This window comes from Dermacentor silvarum, chromosome 3, assembly GCF_013339745.2.
Source record: "Dermacentor silvarum isolate Dsil-2018 chromosome 3, BIME_Dsil_1.4, whole genome shotgun sequence".
Classification (NCBI taxonomy): domain Eukaryota; kingdom Metazoa; phylum Arthropoda; class Arachnida; order Ixodida; family Ixodidae; genus Dermacentor; species Dermacentor silvarum.
The window spans coordinates 169,673,096-169,691,007 of NC_051156.1; the positions used below are offsets into that span (position 1 = coordinate 169,673,096).

The 17,912-nt window shown below is 44.0% G+C and overlaps 4 protein-coding genes across 8 annotated transcripts in view; 2 read left to right on the forward strand and 2 right to left on the reverse strand.

The window, feature by feature from the left end:
* Positions 1–3,705, reverse strand: part of LOC119446061 (uncharacterized) — a 45,654-nt gene extending 41,949 nt beyond the window's left edge. For all 3 annotated transcript variants that reach the window (XM_049663868.1, XM_049663867.1, XM_037710385.2), the window contains exons 1-4: positions 3,553–3,705; positions 3,138–3,221; positions 2,412–2,548; positions 240–421 (exon numbers count right to left, since the gene is read on the reverse strand). In XM_049663868.1, coding sequence (XP_049519825.1) covers positions 240–421; positions 2,412–2,548; positions 3,138–3,219 — 401 coding nt within the window. In that variant the 5' untranslated portion in view covers positions 3,220–3,221; positions 3,553–3,705. The remainder of the gene's footprint in view (positions 1–239; positions 422–2,411; positions 2,549–3,137; positions 3,222–3,552) is intronic.
* A 101-nt stretch (positions 3,706–3,806) lies between these two features.
* On the forward strand, positions 3,807–6,322 carry LOC119446063 (60S ribosome subunit biogenesis protein NIP7 homolog). Its single transcript, XM_037710391.2, has 5 exons — positions 3,807–3,965; positions 4,094–4,180; positions 4,272–4,410; positions 4,580–4,720; positions 6,144–6,322. Exons 1-5 carry the CDS (start codon positions 3,841–3,843, stop codon positions 6,261–6,263), a joined length of 612 nt encoding a protein of 203 aa, XP_037566319.1. The 5' UTR covers positions 3,807–3,840; the 3' UTR covers positions 6,264–6,322.
* A 1,882-nt stretch (positions 6,323–8,204) lies between these two features.
* LOC119446068 (mitotic spindle assembly checkpoint protein MAD2B-like) lies at positions 8,205–17,910 on the reverse strand. Of its 2 annotated transcripts, none has more exons than XM_037710404.2 (7): positions 17,455–17,910; positions 16,799–16,917; positions 16,377–16,582; positions 15,315–15,409; positions 13,176–13,255; positions 10,095–10,187; positions 8,205–8,389 (listed from the first exon to the last, which is right to left on the reverse strand). In XM_037710404.2, exons 1-7 carry the CDS (start codon positions 17,468–17,470, stop codon positions 8,339–8,341), a joined length of 660 nt encoding a protein of 219 aa, XP_037566332.1. In that variant the 5' UTR covers positions 17,471–17,910; the 3' UTR covers positions 8,205–8,338. The 2 variants fall into 2 exon arrangements, with proteins under 2 accessions (XP_037566332.1, XP_049519833.1); XM_049663876.1 differs by lacking the exon at positions 17,455–17,910 and adding an exon at positions 17,323–17,425.
* LOC119446065 (rho guanine nucleotide exchange factor 10-like protein) overlaps positions 17,207–17,912 on the forward strand; it is a 56,724-nt gene continuing 56,018 nt past the window's right edge. For both annotated transcript variants that reach the window (XM_037710394.2, XM_049663870.1), the window contains exon 1: positions 17,207–17,292. In XM_037710394.2, coding sequence (XP_037566322.1) covers positions 17,268–17,292 — 25 coding nt within the window. In that variant the 5' untranslated portion in view covers positions 17,207–17,267. The remainder of the gene's footprint in view (positions 17,293–17,912) is intronic.

The window sequence follows — 17,912 nt, forward strand, 5'->3', positions numbered from 1 at the left end:
TATATTTAAGCACTAAAGCAGCACTTTTCTTTCTTGTCAGATACCTTATAATTGACACACAATGAAAGCAACTCTTCCAACTGTGTTATCAGCTGGCCTTTCCAGCATAACTTACTAAAGGAGTACTTTCACCCACGTCTAAAACAAAACAGAACACACCAGCAAACACAAGGGGAAAAGTAGGTAATTTGACAACTTCAACGTCCACCACCCAATTCAAAGCTGCATACCTGGCTCACCTAAAGATGAAAAGCTCTCTCGGTTCCTCGGTAACTTGGTACTTGGCAGAAGCATAGAGAACATCAGTTAAATCTTCGGAAATGACCTTGTCCTTGTACAGGCCTTGCTTCTTCAATGCATTCAAGATGGACGTCAGATTGTACTCCTCGGCTGTGCTGTATGCCACAGCTGTCAGTGAACTCTTCAGGGTGCAAGGAAAGTACAAAAACCAAGTTAATTCTCAAGAATCAGGGGAAAAAAAATAAAGGTTGAGGGGGGAAAGAAAACTGATCGAAACTACTGATCGACGAAGTGCTATTTTGTAATTCTCAGTTTTGACATAATGTTTAACCCTTTAACCCCCACATACATTCCGTATAAATGCACCAAATTTCTTATGTAATCATCATTTTTTCTATGTCATTCCGATTCTGAAAATGTAGTACTCGTTTGGTTTCAGGTTAGAATAACACAAAACATAAAAAAAAAAGCTGCTCTTGAGGGCAGCCTTCCTTCAATACCGACCTTAAGTATTCATTGGCAATGGGAGCAGCACAACATCGGGCTGAATGAGTGTGACTCGTCATTGATGATGTTGGTACAACCTCCCAAGACAAGTGCAGCTCTGGGGGTTAAAGGGTTGATAAGCAAAACACACTACAGAATATATGCATAGGCAACTGACCGCAAGTTACCAGACTTAGCACTTATTCACGGTAGAGTAGCGGCATTTATTTATAGAAAGGCAGAGAGGTTGACCAGAGCTTGCATGTTCTAACCTGCTACCCTGCACTGGGGAAGGGGAAAAGGTGAACAAAAGAGGGATGAATGATGATGACAAGAATAAGGGTGTGATGATGGCACTCGCCAACACAGCAGCCTATCAAAAGTCATGAGGGTAGTCTTGTGTCACGTAAAAATTGTAACATGACCCATACTGTTACTGCAGCATACTAATAGGGGCAGGGACCCAAAATGAAATGCTCTGAGAACGGCCTAGCGTCAATTTTTGCCAGAGGAGAGGATAAAGTCTAAATGAAGTTAAAAAGATGAGGCTGAAGTGTAAATGAGAAGAGGCTAAAGCATGTGCAGGATGCATACTAGTTACACATAAAAAGAAACAAGCCCGAAGAACAAGTAACAGTTCATCAGGCAACAAGCCATATCTCTCAATGCTACTTTTGATTGCTCGAAACATTTTCATCTGTTGATAAAAGTTTCCCTACGGCTTCCCTCTCTCTAGTTCCGTAGCAACACACCAAAGTTATCAACTATGAAACTGAGCAAAGAGTACATAGTATGGCAGTTTATAGAACAATAGCGTGGTATTTGTGGTTCGTAACCAGTGCTAAATCATCACACAAAACACCAGGTGAGCAAGAGATTGCAACTTTTAAGTGTCAGTGCTAGTGCGTAAACTTGCGCAAACAACAGCAAATACCATTAGCAACAAGCTTCTTTACAGTTTTATCACAGACCCTTGACAACTCCCACAATGACAGAATGCTTCCGAACATTTCGCCAATGCTTTTCCTTTGCTATTAGACATTTTTACAAGTAGGATCGTTTATGTATCCTTATGACAGGTATTGAGGGTGGTGGGGGTACAGTCAGGCCCACAGATAATATCCCCACCCCCGTGGTGCAATTTCAGAGCAACAAACATGCTCTCTACCGCCCAATGGATGATTACATCCATGCACTTCTCAATCTACTGGAAAATGCGTGTTCCCGCAAGAGAGTAATCTTGCAGTGAACCTGTCTGACTACTAGAAACAACGATTAAAGGGAATGGAAATGATGAGTCTACATTGTTTAAATTCTTGTGCATAAAAAAAAAAAGCAGCCAGCAAATAATCCCCACAACTTTTCACATGCCATGGTATCCCAGTGGCTACGGCGTTGCGCTGCTGAGCTCAAGGTTGCGGATTTGATCCCGGTGGCTACATTTCGATGGGGGCGCTGTTTTTAAAAATGCTTGTGAACTTATATTTAAAGAACCCCAGGTGGTCAAAATTATTTCGGAGACCTCCACTATGGCTTGCCTCATAATCAGATCATGGTTTTGGCATGTGAAACCCCCCCAGAATTTATTTTTAACCCCACACACAACTTCAACCACAGCAGCAGTGTTCAACCATCCCCTTTGTGTCTGGTGCAATATCATAGTGTTGAAATACTCCACTGATCACCGGAGGTTCAGGAGCAGGCTTCTTTCTTGAGAGTCTCGTTTTCATTGGCAGCGATGACAAGCTGCGGGACGTTGTGTTAACGTAAGGCCATAAATACGGATCTCGTAAGGACACCATGTACGATCTTGTGGAGTCACCTAGAGACAACGTTCAGAAAGACAAATAATGAGAAACTGGTTGTTAAGTGCATCCTGGTTAATTGATGATACATGGGCACTATGCCCTATACTATTGCTGCAGCCAGCACAGCTTCCTAATCCATAAGTGGGTATACGATCATTCCAACATTCCTATAGAAATAAACTAAACTACAAGGTCACAATAGCACTTCTCATTTGTTTCTTGTTGAGTTACTCAAACGGAGCTTGTTTCGGGCATATAAATGAATGCCTAACGTGCTTTGCTAAACAAGGGCGCGCTGATTGGCTGGTTGAGCAAAATTGAATGACGTCGGGCTCAACCAGCCAATCAACTCGTCCAATTTTGCTAGAACAGCCAATCAGCGCGCGCCTGAAGGCGAACTATCGCCGAAGTGGAACGTTTCAGAATACGGCCCCAGCTATTTTCAATGGTGAAATTTACAAACGATGAGGCTCCCTTTGGCCCGATTTCTTTTTTTCGTCTAAAACAGTGTTGGTGCATTCTGCATACGTTGAAGTTGGTAATGACAATTATACTGCGCTCCCTAATTTAATATTACTGAAACAACACTTTATAAACAGTTACCTGTCAATGATGCGGCACTTCTCAATCCTCCAAGACACAAAAGTGCTCGTCCGGCAAAACGTACCAATCGTGCTCTCGCCATTACTGGGGGAAAAAAAAAAGAAAAGAAAAAGGTCACAAGGAAGTCACTATTACATTGCCACAAATAAATACAATGCACGGCGCTTAAATTGTGATGTTCGCGACCTGCAACGTTCAGACACGTTTTTTGTAACACTGTCCATAACCACGAAACCACTAACATTAGTTAGGGCGTTAGGGACAAGTTCGCCCCCACATAAAGCAACTACAAGGCACGTTCATTACTATGAGAACTACTTAAAGTAAAACGTACGAAACACTTCGGAACATGACAGCGAAAGCAAACGCGGGTCAGAAAGTTTATGAATCCCCAAAAAACAACAAGAACACTTACTTCGTGCTTTTGCTGATAGTAAGAACAAATATGTCTTCTCAAATATGATTAACAGATAAAAACAAAATCACACTGCATTGACAACCTTTATGTGAACTTTGTGACGACAAATAACACGGGAAAATATACGCAAAGCATGATGCAAAGCACAAGACACCGGCATTCACATGGAGATTGTTTATGTTCTGGCTTGTCTTTGGCTTTGTATGGCTCATGCAGTCTTTAGGCAAGAAAAGATCAAAACAAGTCGAGAGAAGCCAAGTCGAAAACGCAGCAAGCTCGAAATTTATGCGGTGCGGAGCGCACGTGCGTGGTAGTTTGTTGTGTTGTGCCAAGTTCTTCACATACTGCTATGAAATGCGTCCTCTCACGAGTGAAGAAACTCGAACATTTTTCGACAAGCTCTCCAAATAGTAAGTGTTAAGCACCAGTTTGGGGTGATGTTTCTTCCATAGCTAACCTTGTAATTCATGTGTGGCATCGTGCGTCATCTGCTCGATATTGAAGCTTTGCTGACGTTGACTTCATATTTTTTTTACAGCATATCGGAGAATATCAAGCTTCTCATTGATAGGCCAGATGGTACTTACTGCTTTAGGCTCCATAAAGACAGAGTGTATTACGTAAGGTAAGCAAGAAAAATATAAATGCTGAACGTGATGACTGCACGCAAATTCGGACGCTCACACTGCACACGCCGGGTTGTTATGTTTGTGCAGCGAAAAGATCATGAAGCTGGCCAACAACGTTGCTCGGGAGAACCTCATCAGTATGGGCACTTGCTTCGGCAAATTCACCAAGTCTGGAAAGTTTCACTTGCACATCACTGCCTTGGACTATCTGGCTCCATACGCGAAGGTGAGTTCTCGGCGATTTGCTGAAGCTGCAACCATTTTAGAGGTCACTGATGCGTCCGCCATACTCCCTACGCGTTCTTCTGTGCTCTGTTTTCTTTGTGAACACTGGCTGTAGCATTCTCTTGTTGTCTATAAATTCAATTAAACTGTAATAACGTGGCATTTTGCAGCAAAAGGTCTGGCTCAAACCAAGCGCAGAGCAGCAGTACCTCTACGGTCACCATGTGTTGAAGTCTGGTCTGGCAAGGATCACAGAGAACACCAACACATACGACGGTGTTGTTGTCTACTCCATGAGCGACATTCCCCTGGTAAGCGCAGTGATTTCATTACCCGATTATCTCAAGCATTTCTTTGTCTACACGTGCAACAGAAAGCGCCCACAGTATAGGCACAAAAGTTTCTAGATGGCCTGCATCTATAGGCATGTCGTGGTACGTATCACCAGCACAATTTAAAATTCGTAGCTTACAGGTTTGGATCCCACTGGCGGCAAGTTGCTTTTTTGTCGACTTTCATTTCCCTTTAGCTAATCATTTCCACACTTCAAATAAAAACTATGCATAAATGTCCCAATGCTTTCCTTGGCTTCATCTTTTGTTTACGTATGGGTGTAATTAACAAAAATCGGGCCCCTTAGTTTCCACTCTTCTCGTTCTTAACGGGGATAATAACTGATACTACATCTCACTAGTTATCACATGAGTGGCGTGCTGTGGTACCTGACAGCACAACTCTGGGCCTTCCAGCGAGCCGAGGAATGAGCTACGAGACAAGGTCTCGGAACCACGTCCGCGGCGGGTTCCCCAGACCCACTAAAAGGATGTGGACTCAAATCTTATTGATTTGAAAATAAAGTTTACGTTCTTCACTAGACATCCGTTTTCTCAGAACTATGTCTCCCAGCCCGACTAGATGACACTACAGTGAAACCTGAAGAAGGGATGTCGCAGGAGCCAACATTTCAACAAAGGGACACATCTTTGTCAGGCCCTGCCGTCAGGGCCTTGCATGACAACTGTTCATCACTTCAAGTCTCCGTCTTTTCGTGATCCTTTGCCTTGCAGTGGAATCTATGGGAAAGCATTAGCCAGCAAGGAATGAGAACCAGCTGCATGTTTCAAATACAAAAGAAGGGTTGTCCATTACATGTCACTAATCCACCTTGTGATCCTTCTCCTAACTGCTACCAAATTTGTTGCCTATCGGATTCTATAGGGTCAAGTATTTCCGAGTGGGATATTAAAGCATGCTACACAAGCTCTCATTTGCTGAATGGTGCTGTGTGAAGTCTTCAACTTTGCCATCTGTATGTCAACTGTTTCTGTCCAGAGTAAGCCTGAAAAGGGCTATACCGATTACCTAAACTAATAAGTGACTTCTACTGGCATATTGTGGTTACCTGCGATAGATTGTCGAGTGATTAGCAGTGCCTCTCAAACCTGGCCACTGGCGCAACTAGCAAGACTCTAATATAGTCTGCACCGCATCATTCTGCACTGTTTGCATTGCTCTCTGTTTAGAATGAGAGAAAGAGCAAAACTGCCCTGGAGCATGCCTTCACTAGCAAAGCTTTTGCATTACATACCTTTGGTACCATGAAATATGCTGTATCAATGTTTGCGCATAGGAAATGTACGATTTTTCCTTGCCACTGGTTAAGTGAGGAGATTACCAATGCTGCAATGAGGAACATGCAAAAATTTATTCCTTTCCATTTCATGCATCTTTCAGGGTTTTGGTGTTGCAGCAAAGTCCACGCAGGAGTGCAGACGTGCGGACCCCATGACCATAGTTGTGTTCCACCAGGCTGATGTGGGAGAGTACATTCGCTCCGAAGACACGCTCACATGATCAGCTGACTGTCATTATGTTTCATCCTAAATATATTCCAAGTTTACTGTGCCACCTCATCTTTTGTTTCTTGTTTTTCTTGATTCTTCTTAACAAGTGATGCAGTAACTGGTGCGGCATGCAGTGAATGTGTACTGTTGTGGGCAAATGAAATGCAAACAATACAACCCAACGCATACATCAGAATAGATTGGTGTTGAGGAAAGTGCAATAAGAGGAAAGTTGACTTGAATCGGAGATGGATTTAATTTTTTGTGATTATTGCTGCTGCAAGCATTATCATGTAATGCTTAAACAAGCATAAATACGAAAATACTTCACTGAAACAGCAGCCCTGCAGTTAAAATACATTGCATTCATTGTAAGCATGCTCTCACTGCAGAAGGCTGCATTACATCATTAGCATTACATAGGTACTAACCAATACATTGTTCCAATAAATTGTCGTGTTTGCACTTTGTCTCCTGGTAAAAATTTTGTATGCTGCAAAAAGAGCTTTGTTGGAGAGCCGAAGGATATGGTACACCCTTTTTTGTCTTTTTTTTTTTTTTTTTCTGTGTGTGGCACTAAATAAAAGCACTACTGGGTAACTTCCCAGATGCACGCAACTTTTCTCTGAAGGAAGAACATTTTGGTGAGGAGCACTACCTTGTCCACACTGCTCCTTCAAATTTCTTCCTTCACTCAAATTATTGCAAGACAAAGCCTAGTATTTTAAAGTGTGTGTACGGTATAATCAATAGTTTGGCAGTTTTTATGTTCATGCCAAAGAACACTTAAAACTACACATACAACCTTGCGTCTGCATAGAATTTGTGGGAACGCTTAACTCTCGCATCTCCTAACCTTCAGCTTTCCTGCGTGACACACGACTATGGGAGTCTGTGTTTTAGTTAACTGTTAAGCCAAAAAAATGGTGTGAATGTTCTAATGCCGGTGCCACCTGACAGTGTCGATGATTGCGCGCACGAACACTTGCTTCCTTCTCTTCAGCTGCGAGGTGGAAGTGCATGGAACTGCCTGTTTAGTCGGTGCTCTTTGCAGAACCAATCGAATGGCTTATCAGATAGTACGTCCTTCTTGCACTCCTGCCTTCCCTCCACCTCCACCCCATTTCCATACCCAGTACTTTAGTGCACTGCTGGCTTTCTAAGCATGCGCTGGCAAAGCCGGAGGCGGTATGATGACAATAGGTTGACAGTTTTGAAATGATAAGGATACTAGTGTAACGACAGCATGAGGACAATGGAATGATGGTGTGACAAAGATGGAACGACCATGACCGTATGACAATGGTGTCATAATCATGATTGAATGACGAAGAAAGATTGATGTTGACAGAACAACTAATGCAGTATGACGACAACGGGATTGCAATGATGGCACGACGACAGCTGCATGAGAATATACCCATAGGCACATGCCCATGGTAACTGTAGACTGCACTATCCCCAGGATCAGCCCACTACTGCAAGTGGTGCAAACGGCACAAAACTGAGAAACGAGTTAAGAAAAGCTAATAGACCGATCCCACCGGCCAGTTTTACGACGCCACCGCTGCCGCGGTGCATGCTGGTACTCGTAGTCATCTGGCCGCTTGGAGTGCCTGTGTGCGCCCTGTTTCAGAACGTTTTTTGGCAATTTTTATGGTTGTGGTAGAGGTCTCTGCCATCGCTAGCAGCGACAGCGATGATACTGTCTTAAACGGCTCAATCAACCAGTACGAATCGCTGATGAAAGCATATCGCGGCTAAAGAAAGCATATCATAGCACATGAACTCACTCTCGCATATGCAATAACGAAACTTCATTGCAGGAAACTTGTAAAGTTTCCTGCAATTGTATATAATTTAAAGACTACCTTCCTTTTTTTTAACCATATTGTGATGACATCTTGGGGCATGAAATCCAACAATCCAGATCAAAATGAACTTGACAGTGTGCACAAAAGATCTCAAGCATCTTGCCTGAGCATTAAAATTTATTTACATAATAACTTATAAAATAGGTTGAAAAATGAGGCTTTTTTTCCTAAAGTAACATGAAAAATTCTAGTGATTATAAATAAGACAACATCAAGAGGATGATGGCTTTTTGACGTCACTCTCGACAACGTAGAGCTGGACCTGTAATGGAGAACAAAACTAAATTAGTGACACAGCATTCAGTGCAATTGCACATAGTACACTACATGGTAACCATGTAATCAAACTTTGTAAATGCTTTCTGATTTTTAAGCAATAGTCACAGTAACAAAGCTCACTGAAATGCCGCTTCATTGCAACACTGTGCAAAGCCACTAAGCATCCAGACATGAAAACTGCAGCCCATGAAATTGCAACATGCGTTGATTGCTAGAAGTTAGCACTAAGGAAATTTGCGGCACTACCTTCTGGCTCAATGCTTCTGTGATGCTCTACTACTTTTTCCTCTTTCTATAACACATTGTGATTTCGCACAAATGAGAAAAAGAGTAGACATAGGGCCAAGACAGAAATACGCCATCAGACTGCACTTGTAGATTTCACATAGGCAACATTTTCAATTTGAGACTTGCATGTTATTTGACACCCAGCATAATGCCTCATAGGAGCAGCAACTATTCTCTGAATGAACGTGCACCAAAAGTGACAATTCTCGAATGTGATCTGGCCTCTAGTGGACCTGGGCGTGGTACAAAAGGTCCTGCTTGATGTGAGATGGCAAATCTGTTCCTTGTATTCAGAGTTCTTGACCAGTGGTGTGTCACAACTCTTTCACTACTACCCCTGTAATACTACCGCTGTCCTTGCAATACCCATTCTGCCATTTGTAGAAAGCTTTCTTTATGTTACAATGTAGAAAACGACAAGATTGAAGCCTTAATACAGTAAAACCTCATTCATATGTTTTGGAATAAAACGCGAGCGAAAATTCTACAACAGGGAAAACGTAAGATCCGAAGTCACCAAAAATTTGGTAAACTCAGCGGTAGTCTAGGTAGTGCAAAGCTTTGCATTAATTGCTGCAGCACAAGACACTGATGCGCACTGGGCTGGTGGGGCCTGTGCAGTCCGAGACGTGTTGCCATTTTTGCAGCTTTGGCAAGTTTACGTTTTGTGCTCCTCGAATTAGATCTAGGTCAGCAGGTTCTTTGGGTGGGACATTTTGGTGGGAAGTTTTGACCTGCCCACTCAGTGAGAATCTTTGCGGCATGAAGTGCCGATGTGCGTCGAGCTGGTGAGGCCTCAGCGACCATAGTGTTTTAAGAGGGCGACAGGAAACCAAAACAAAATTGAGCTCGTGGGTGATACCAAAATAAGATGCCACCAGAGTGAAACATGACGCTTACTTCACACAGCCTGCAGCAGGGAACGGTGGCGCATTTGGGTTATCACCTATTGAAAGCGTGCAGTATGCTTCCAATGGCACTATGCCATGCACGCTGTCAAACAGATAGCTGAAGATGTTTATCACAATAGGTTGGCAGCGATATCTGCGAGTGCGACGACCCGCGAGGAGAATTGCTGGTATCGAAGCGGAAACCAAGTGCATGACGGAATTTTCACGTGAGAGGGGCGGGCAAGCACTGTGGGGTTGATTTGCTCGATTTGATTTCTTGATTTGCTTTCTTGCAACGGTGCGGCACTGTTCATCCGGAGGTCCAACTAGGCCAATAAATTTCTTAAGTCTCTTCAAAAAGAAGAAGCTTCATTGGGTCATTTCAGTCTAGAACGATTAGGACTAGAGTGGTCACTTTCACAAAGCTGGCAAGAGCGAAAGCAGAGTTTCTGGGAGGATCAACGCATGCCCCGTCATAGTCACTTGGGGCTTCTACTTTGTGCTGCTCACCTTTCCCACGGTTGTGTTCGCACACTTGAGAGGCACTATGCTTCCGCCAGGTATGTCTATGTCCTTGTCATCTGCCTCGATCCAGGGGAATGACTGCAGTTGCAAAATGAAGCACTCTATTATAAGTTATGATAGACAAACAGCCAAGCTTGCATCAAGACTTCTCATTTTCCACGGCCACAACACTTGCTAATCCAGGGTTGGGACTGCCCAAAGTCATTTTGGAGCAATTGCGTATTGTAGCAGTTTGTAACAGACAAACTTGCATTTTGGAGCAGACAAAATTTCATTTTGAAGCAGTTTGGAGCACGCCAATCTGAATTTTGGTGGAATAACTGTATATGGCAACACACTTTGAAACCACGACGAAGCACAGAATAAACCAACACGAAGTGCGTAGTAAAGTGCGCTTTGTAGCTATAGCGTACTAGAATAGGGAAGAGTGGGTTGAGCGGCGGCACAGTGCATGCTTTCCTGTAAAGCCGAAAACGGTGGCACTACGATCGAACTATATATCCCCAAGCCGACACTCATGATGATAGCGAAAAATGTTCTCAAATTACCGTATTTTCCGGACTCGCACCTTTGTATAAGATGCACCCCCCTCAAAATGGCAGTTTTTCCGAAAGAAAACGTATATAAGTCGCACCGGTGTATAAGACACACCTGCTTGTTCGGTAAGCGATTAAAAAAAAATTAGTGCCATTTCACTCGGTGAACGCGGGTCACGCGCAAGCATATGGGTGCCATATATTTCATGTGATAGCAATGATACAGACACTCCAGGCGCATTTATGCCGTTGTGGTTGCCGCGATGTTGCGTGTAAAGTCCAAGGTCGATGACATCATCCCGCGCACCGTATGCTGTATGTGCAAGTGAAAGCGTGCGACGGTGAGCCGAGTCGCACATAATGGAGGAAAGCGGGAAGGCAGCGCTGGAGGGAGGGCCGGCGGCAAGTGCATAGTTTCCGCAGCGGCGCGGAGGCGATCTGCAGATGCGACTACTACCGGGTCGCTCGACGCGCGGTCGGCCTAAAGCCCCTTGTTTAGGTTGGCCTGCCGCCGCTTGTGTTGCTGCTCTGTCCTTCTCGCACGACGCTCGGAAACTCTTTCACGAGAAGAACCAGGCACCTCGATAGCGCGTTCACAGAACCCGTAACAATTAAGTCAACCAGCGCGTCTCGCGTGGCCATACCAACGAACTTCGATTTTTAGGGCAGTTTTTCCGGGGGGGGGGGGGGGGGGACGTACATAAGTCGCACCGTTCTATAAGACGCACTGACGCAAAATTAAGAAACAAACACGCGTCTTATACATTGGAAAATACGGTGTGCGGTCCAATTAATGCAGTAACATAATTTTTGGATCACCATGTCACCGCAGACCCAGAGGGCCGCAATCAACCCTGGGCGGACATAATGCAAAACTACTCCTATCTGTCGTGTGCAAAGCACCTGGGGGGGTCTACTCCGGTGGCTGCTGCGTATGGCACGGCCGCGCAGGCCCTTATCTTGAAATCGATCTGTGATGGGGACAGAGTGCTGATAGCTTTGTGTGCACTTAGTTCACGTTGAAGCGACAGGCAGCACAAAGGTCAATTCGCTCGCTGCTGCTGCCGCGCATCCTCACTCCAGCATTTTGACGATTTTCTGCGGTCATCAAGTGAGATGTGTTCATGTTTGCTTGTGCGCGCAAGACACCATGCTTGTTAATATGGTTAGTAAGCGAATGTTTAGAAGTTTATACGGCCGATAAAACTACTGTCCTTCGTATAGCTTACTTTGTTTAGCTGTCTACTAACTTGCTATCGTAATCGATGCTTCGCCTTTTGGGCGAAATTGCGACTTTGTATTCCAAATCTGCCATTAGCCCTTCATGTAGGTGAGAATGGCTCAGGCCTCGCCCATATGGGCATAAAAACAGACTGGAATAGTTTTACGTTATACTGGCCCTGGGGACAGAGACGCCCACCCGCTGCAGCACCCACCGGAAGGTTCTATCTAGTTCGCTCGCAATGCCCTCGGCCTACTTTTAGTTGTTTTGCACCTCAGCTAGGGAGTGCTGCGCCGCTCGGGCAATTCAACTGTACTTTAGTACACTCTAAATACAGCCGCACTGGCCGTTCCGACAGCACCAACAACAGCCGCATGTGGCCGCGCGCGCGCTGGCCACTTGCCGGAAGCACCGGAAAGTTCAGTGTTATAAGCGCGAAAATTACAAGAAACTGCGGGAGGTGCTGTTGCACGGTGTGCAGAATGTGAAAGACTGCGCTCTTTTCCAGAGAACGAATCCGCTTGCTATTTGCGGCCACTGCCGGAGCACACAAGCCGAAGCTGTTTTGGTGCAGCATGGCACAATTGCGGTCAATTTTCTGTGTTTGGCGCAGGAATTTGTGTTTGTATCAAAATGGTGCAATTGGCGCAGGAGTCTCACCCCTGCTATTCTACGTCACGATCATCCATACACATGAAAATGTGGCATATTAAAAATTGCTGCAAAATTTTTTATTATTTTTTTCCCATTCCTCTGCACTTTTTGTGCGTAGACACTTTTAGGTGACAGGTTTCTCACTGTTGAACAAGAAATGCATCCGTTAAATTGTTGTAAACGGCACATTTAAGTCTCTCAGTACTGACAGTACACTCGGAAAAATTTTGAGAATGCTTTCTGTGCAACGCCTGCAGCACTAAGAACAGCAAGAAAAAAAGAAAAGAAAAGCAATTCATACTAATGCTGTTTAAAAGCCTTGTCACAGACATTGTGTATTTCAGCAAGCCTAGAGCTGCAGAGAAGCGGGCAAAACATAAGAAAATGTCCTGATGAGCTTCACTTAGTGCCCACGTATAAAGAAACAAAAATTATGATCCCTATGGAAAAGGACAGTTTGTCTTTTCGAAGGACAAAGTCTTCCGAGTTGAAATGCCATCTCTGCATGACTAACATCTGGCATCAACTAACATATAGCAACAACTATTTCTCATGCACACGTTCTAGGCATGACATAAAATATATTTCATGTGCCATGCTAATGACCAAGGATACACCCGAGAGTTTTCAATGAGAACAGGAGCAAAAACTTGCCTGGTCATCTGGATCATCACTCAAGGATAGCCTCATGGCTGTGCTCTCTGCAACGTGTAACTGGATGCTGAAGGAACAGCCTGCAGGATTTAAAGAAAAAAGATATGTATGTATCCTGTATGAAGGCTACTTGTCTTGTCACCTGGTGGCCTAAGTTTGTAATGATTCTTTTCATATCATCCCTAGTAAAAGTGCCAACTGGGAAAGTTGGTACACATCTTGTAAAAACTGAACAGTGCCAAACCAGGAAGGATGAGAAGAAAGAGCAAGCTCTGCCTAATTTAAAGTGAGGCTTTCTTTGGCTCCTCACCCTACTTTGTGTGGACTCATGTCTGGCTGAGCAAACTCCGACAATGTTTGTCTTACATGTGTCTTCGTCCAAGACCCGTCAGTAACGCGCTTTAGTAAGTTAAAGTGCATTACCAACTCGCTCAAGTTCGAGTGCGCAGGTTACAAGATTCGTCTGAAATTTAGTGCGACCAGACACGACGAGACAAGTTTTGAAAGTAGCGACAAACAAGAACCATCTCAAAATTCTCCAGTTTCATGTTGCACCTTCTTTCACCGAGTTATTCGTTTGCATCCAGAAAAAGAACGCTCAACATAAACTGAATTTAGCAGCAAATGTTTGTACTTCAGAATGTTCGACAATCCAATTTCCTCTGAAAATGCAGAATGCTCGCCGGTTAGAACCCTTGACAGTTCCTTTAGTACTGAACACAGGATTTTTTTCAGAGGCAGACTGAAGTTTTGAACTAACTCTGTCAGCAACAGGTCCATTGGGCATGGTGGCAGTGCTTTCCTGAACATCCAGAATAAACCCCACATTTCGGGCCAGAGTTGCGCCCAAGCATTCAAGTTTCTTGATGAAGTCGGCTAAAAACATGAGGTGAGCACACAAGCGCACTAAATCACCTTCAAGTGTATCATCGCGTTAGCGCAGTTTGAGCCCTTCTCACAGCGATGCTCTTATCTCCTGCAAAGCTATTAAAACAGCCTTTACACCAGGAAAGTGACTGTGGTAATAATGGTGATAACATTATAAACAACACAAGTCTAGGACAAAACACAGAAGAGGACATTTTTAGCCTCTGAAAATCCAATATAAATACCAACATCTAAATATGCATTTATAGGTACAATAAAAGTGCCACTGAAATGTTTCTAGACCCATAGTTTGTGCTTATACGTTAAATAGACACAATATGGAAGCAAGGAAAAAAATAGGCAATTTGCCTAAAGTTATGGTCTCTATTCATGAAATATTCATGTAACGACAACTGCAATTTCAGTTACCACTATGCTGTGGTTCTATGAGGTGGTGGCGTTGCTGCAGGTATGTTCGAATAATTGGTGGTTCTGAAAAATCAGGCCCTGAAAAATAGGTCAGCGATTGTATTTGTATTCTTTTGAAATCAATTTTGCCCTCAACCAAACACCAATTAAAATTAATGGTATGAATACAACAATGGTAAACAAGCTCTAAAAATCAAGCATTTCACAACAAAATCTTAAAAGTTGGCAGGTATCCTGGTGCAAGAGAAGTCAGCACCCACTGCTGCACCCTATAATGTGCTACTGAAGAAAACCAACCTTTTTATTGTTGTCTCTTGGAAATTTTTCGTATCTGTCTGTGAGTGCATATGTCTACTTCCTAACCCTGTCTAGCTTGCACTTAATAAAAATTAAGACTTAGAGATTGACTCCAACCAAATAAGGAAATTTACTAGCCCGACGTTTCGGAACCAATTCGGCTCCTTCTTCAGGGGGTATTCTTCGTCTCCGCACCTTACGCTTTCTCCCCCTTCCTCTCCTTTGTTACGACGGACCTTTTAAAAGCGGCACACCGCCACCTCCGAAGAATACCCCCTGAAGAAAGAGCTGAATTGGTTCCGAAACGTTGGGCTAGTAAATTTCCTTATTTGGTTGGAGTCAATCTCTAAGTCTTAATCAATTTTCCCAACCAGACAGGTAATTCTGTTGAAATGTTTAACTTAATAAAAATGCGCTTCTTAAAGACATGCTTCCATGTTTGAAGTGTGACACACCAGTCACACATTGACCAAGGCTTTTACTTGGCTGCTCTCAAACGTACGCACACGTAAATGTGGATGACGCCAAGAAACAGAAATGTCCAACCTTGTGGATTGTCTTGCAGGACGGAGTCACACGAAGTCACCTTGAGGCAAATGGCTCGCGCTGCCGCTTCTACGTCAAGCAGGTACGAGTCTTCCCTGCAGAGGGCACACATGTAAATTTGTAGGACAACAGGACATGACACTGTTGCAGCACCCCTTATCAGCGATATAGTTAACTCATTATTCGGTCCAATTTATAGGTTAAAGGAACAGCAAATCAGCACTTTCAAAGAGAAATACACCAGCCAAAGCTATCAGGATGTGTCCCCCAGAGAAAAACTTGATTAGTAGTGAAAATAAACTTTTTAACTTTACGCTGAAGGCATAATGCCAATGACATCTAGTGCGGTCACGAATTTCACTGTATTCTCACATATTTCAACACTCATTTCTTTTCCAATACAATGGAAAAATTTTCTTGCTCATAAACAATATGCCAAGTAGATGCTTCTAGAATCTATGACATTATTAATAGATTTATGACATTATGATCCAATGAATCTATGGCATTATGTCATAGACAAAAGGGTCTTCAATTGCACTACAAGCCCGTTGTGCCACCTCGGGCTTAGCAGCCCAATGCCAAAGTCATTACACCACACCAGCGGCTTTCCCGAATTTACATACTTAGAACAATTGCACCCAGTTTCCTTTAATACTATCGAACCCGGATATATCGAATCTGAAGGGGATCACAAAAAAGTTGTTCTATATATAGGTATTTCTATATAGAAAATATAACTTGTATACAAAAATTTCCTAGGGGATTTTACTGCTGTTCGTTATGCACAATAATTCGTTTTATGTGGGTTCGATATATCCGGGTTCGACTGTAACCAGGGGCCATAACTTTCAAAGATGCTTTCGCACGTAACAACCAGCGCAATGCCTCACTGTAGTGACCAGCATCCTGTCCACTGTATTAACCACTCAGTACACATTGACTGTGATAAGCCTGAAAGTGATTGAGAATGAAACCTGACAGCACTAGGTACGTGCTCATGAAGTGCAGCACTAGCAGCACAACTTAGCGTGTCACAAAACCATGACGAATTTGACTCACTCTTCTTTCTGCCGCCTAGAGAGATTAGAACGTGTTGAGGACCCTTCAACTGGTACGGTAACCTCAAAAACAAACTGTTCCAGGGGCCTGTGGTTGGAGTCTGTAACGTGCACAACCATCTTGCGTAGCTCGTTTCGCTGGAGCAACTTGTGCACTGTCATCACACAGCTGTCAATGTAGTCCACAATCTGTGGATGCGATGCCAGCTGTAAAAGAAATATATCTGTAAAGTGTGTCGACACTGGCAGCTCTTGACAAAAGAAAAGACCACTAGCACGTGATAACTCAGAATTATAGGGCTATAGTATGACATGTGTCACTTAATATGTACTACACATTACACAAAGTTGTTGACACAGTACGCACTTTTCTTCACCTACTCAAAAAAGACTTGATCCACGCACAGAAATGCGATAACTTACGTGGACCGGGATGTTATACTTCCACGATTTCTGGAACATTTCTTCGGGATAGAGCTTCCTCGAGTAAAGGATATTGTGGACTGCAACTTCCAAAAGCTCTGCAACGATGTCCGCTGAAGCTGCGAATGAGAAGTTTTTGAGCCAATTATGTCCCAGCCATTATACCACGTTACACTTCCTTCATTCCTAACTAAATCTCGCCCTGCCGCTACACAAAAAAACGCGCAAGTTATCAGGAGGCAACGCGAAAGCGCGCAGAAATGTCGCTCCGTCTAGAGGCCCAGCGCGACGCCCGAAACTACCGCTCTCGAGCCAGCGTTATTTAATAGGGGCGCATTTCACACAAGGTTAAAGGCGGTCCGCGCCAAGGTTGTGCTCGAGATAACAGCGTAATTGCCACACGTTCATAACGCCGTGGGGTGTGGATGCGCGAAGCCGCCGCTCATGAAAGACTAACAAGCATGATCCCATGGCAGTGCCCATGAATGGACCAAGTAAGTGTTGCTGCGACAGCAAAAACTCACGGCTTATCGCGGTCTACAAACGCCTTGTCGAGTCTTTTCCTCGGGATAAAGTAGTGTGCTGTGATGCTAAACCGAGAGTACACGTAGATGGAGGATTACATGCATAGAACGCCGCTGCTTCACGGCACAAACCTTGCTGTTCAGTCATTCCAGCCGCTGTATCCCGCCACAGAGAGCGAGCCCGGTTTCTAATAGACCTTCGCGCGTGTGAAAGCGCAGGTGTTCTAGGTGCCTAAGCGCAGCTGGCCACGACGGCCCAGTAGCACGTTGAAAGCCACTGCTTCTGCAAACCACGCGTTGCGTCTCAGACGTTCGCTGGTATAGCGCGTTGTTACGACCGGCTCTGCATTGCGGCCGCGACTTCTTTGTTTTCTAACATAAACTCGTTCAGCAGCAGAAAGCGGAACCAATTTCTCAAAATTGACGGAAGCGGAGAAGCCAGAAAAATGTGTATTTCAGCGTGCGATGAGCCGCGCTTCCTGATTGGCCACTTGCTGTCTCATTCATCCAATGAAACTGGCGCTTTCGGAGCTGCTAGCCTGCTTCCAGTTGACATGCGTACTGGCAGTGTTGTTTCGCGATGATTTTTG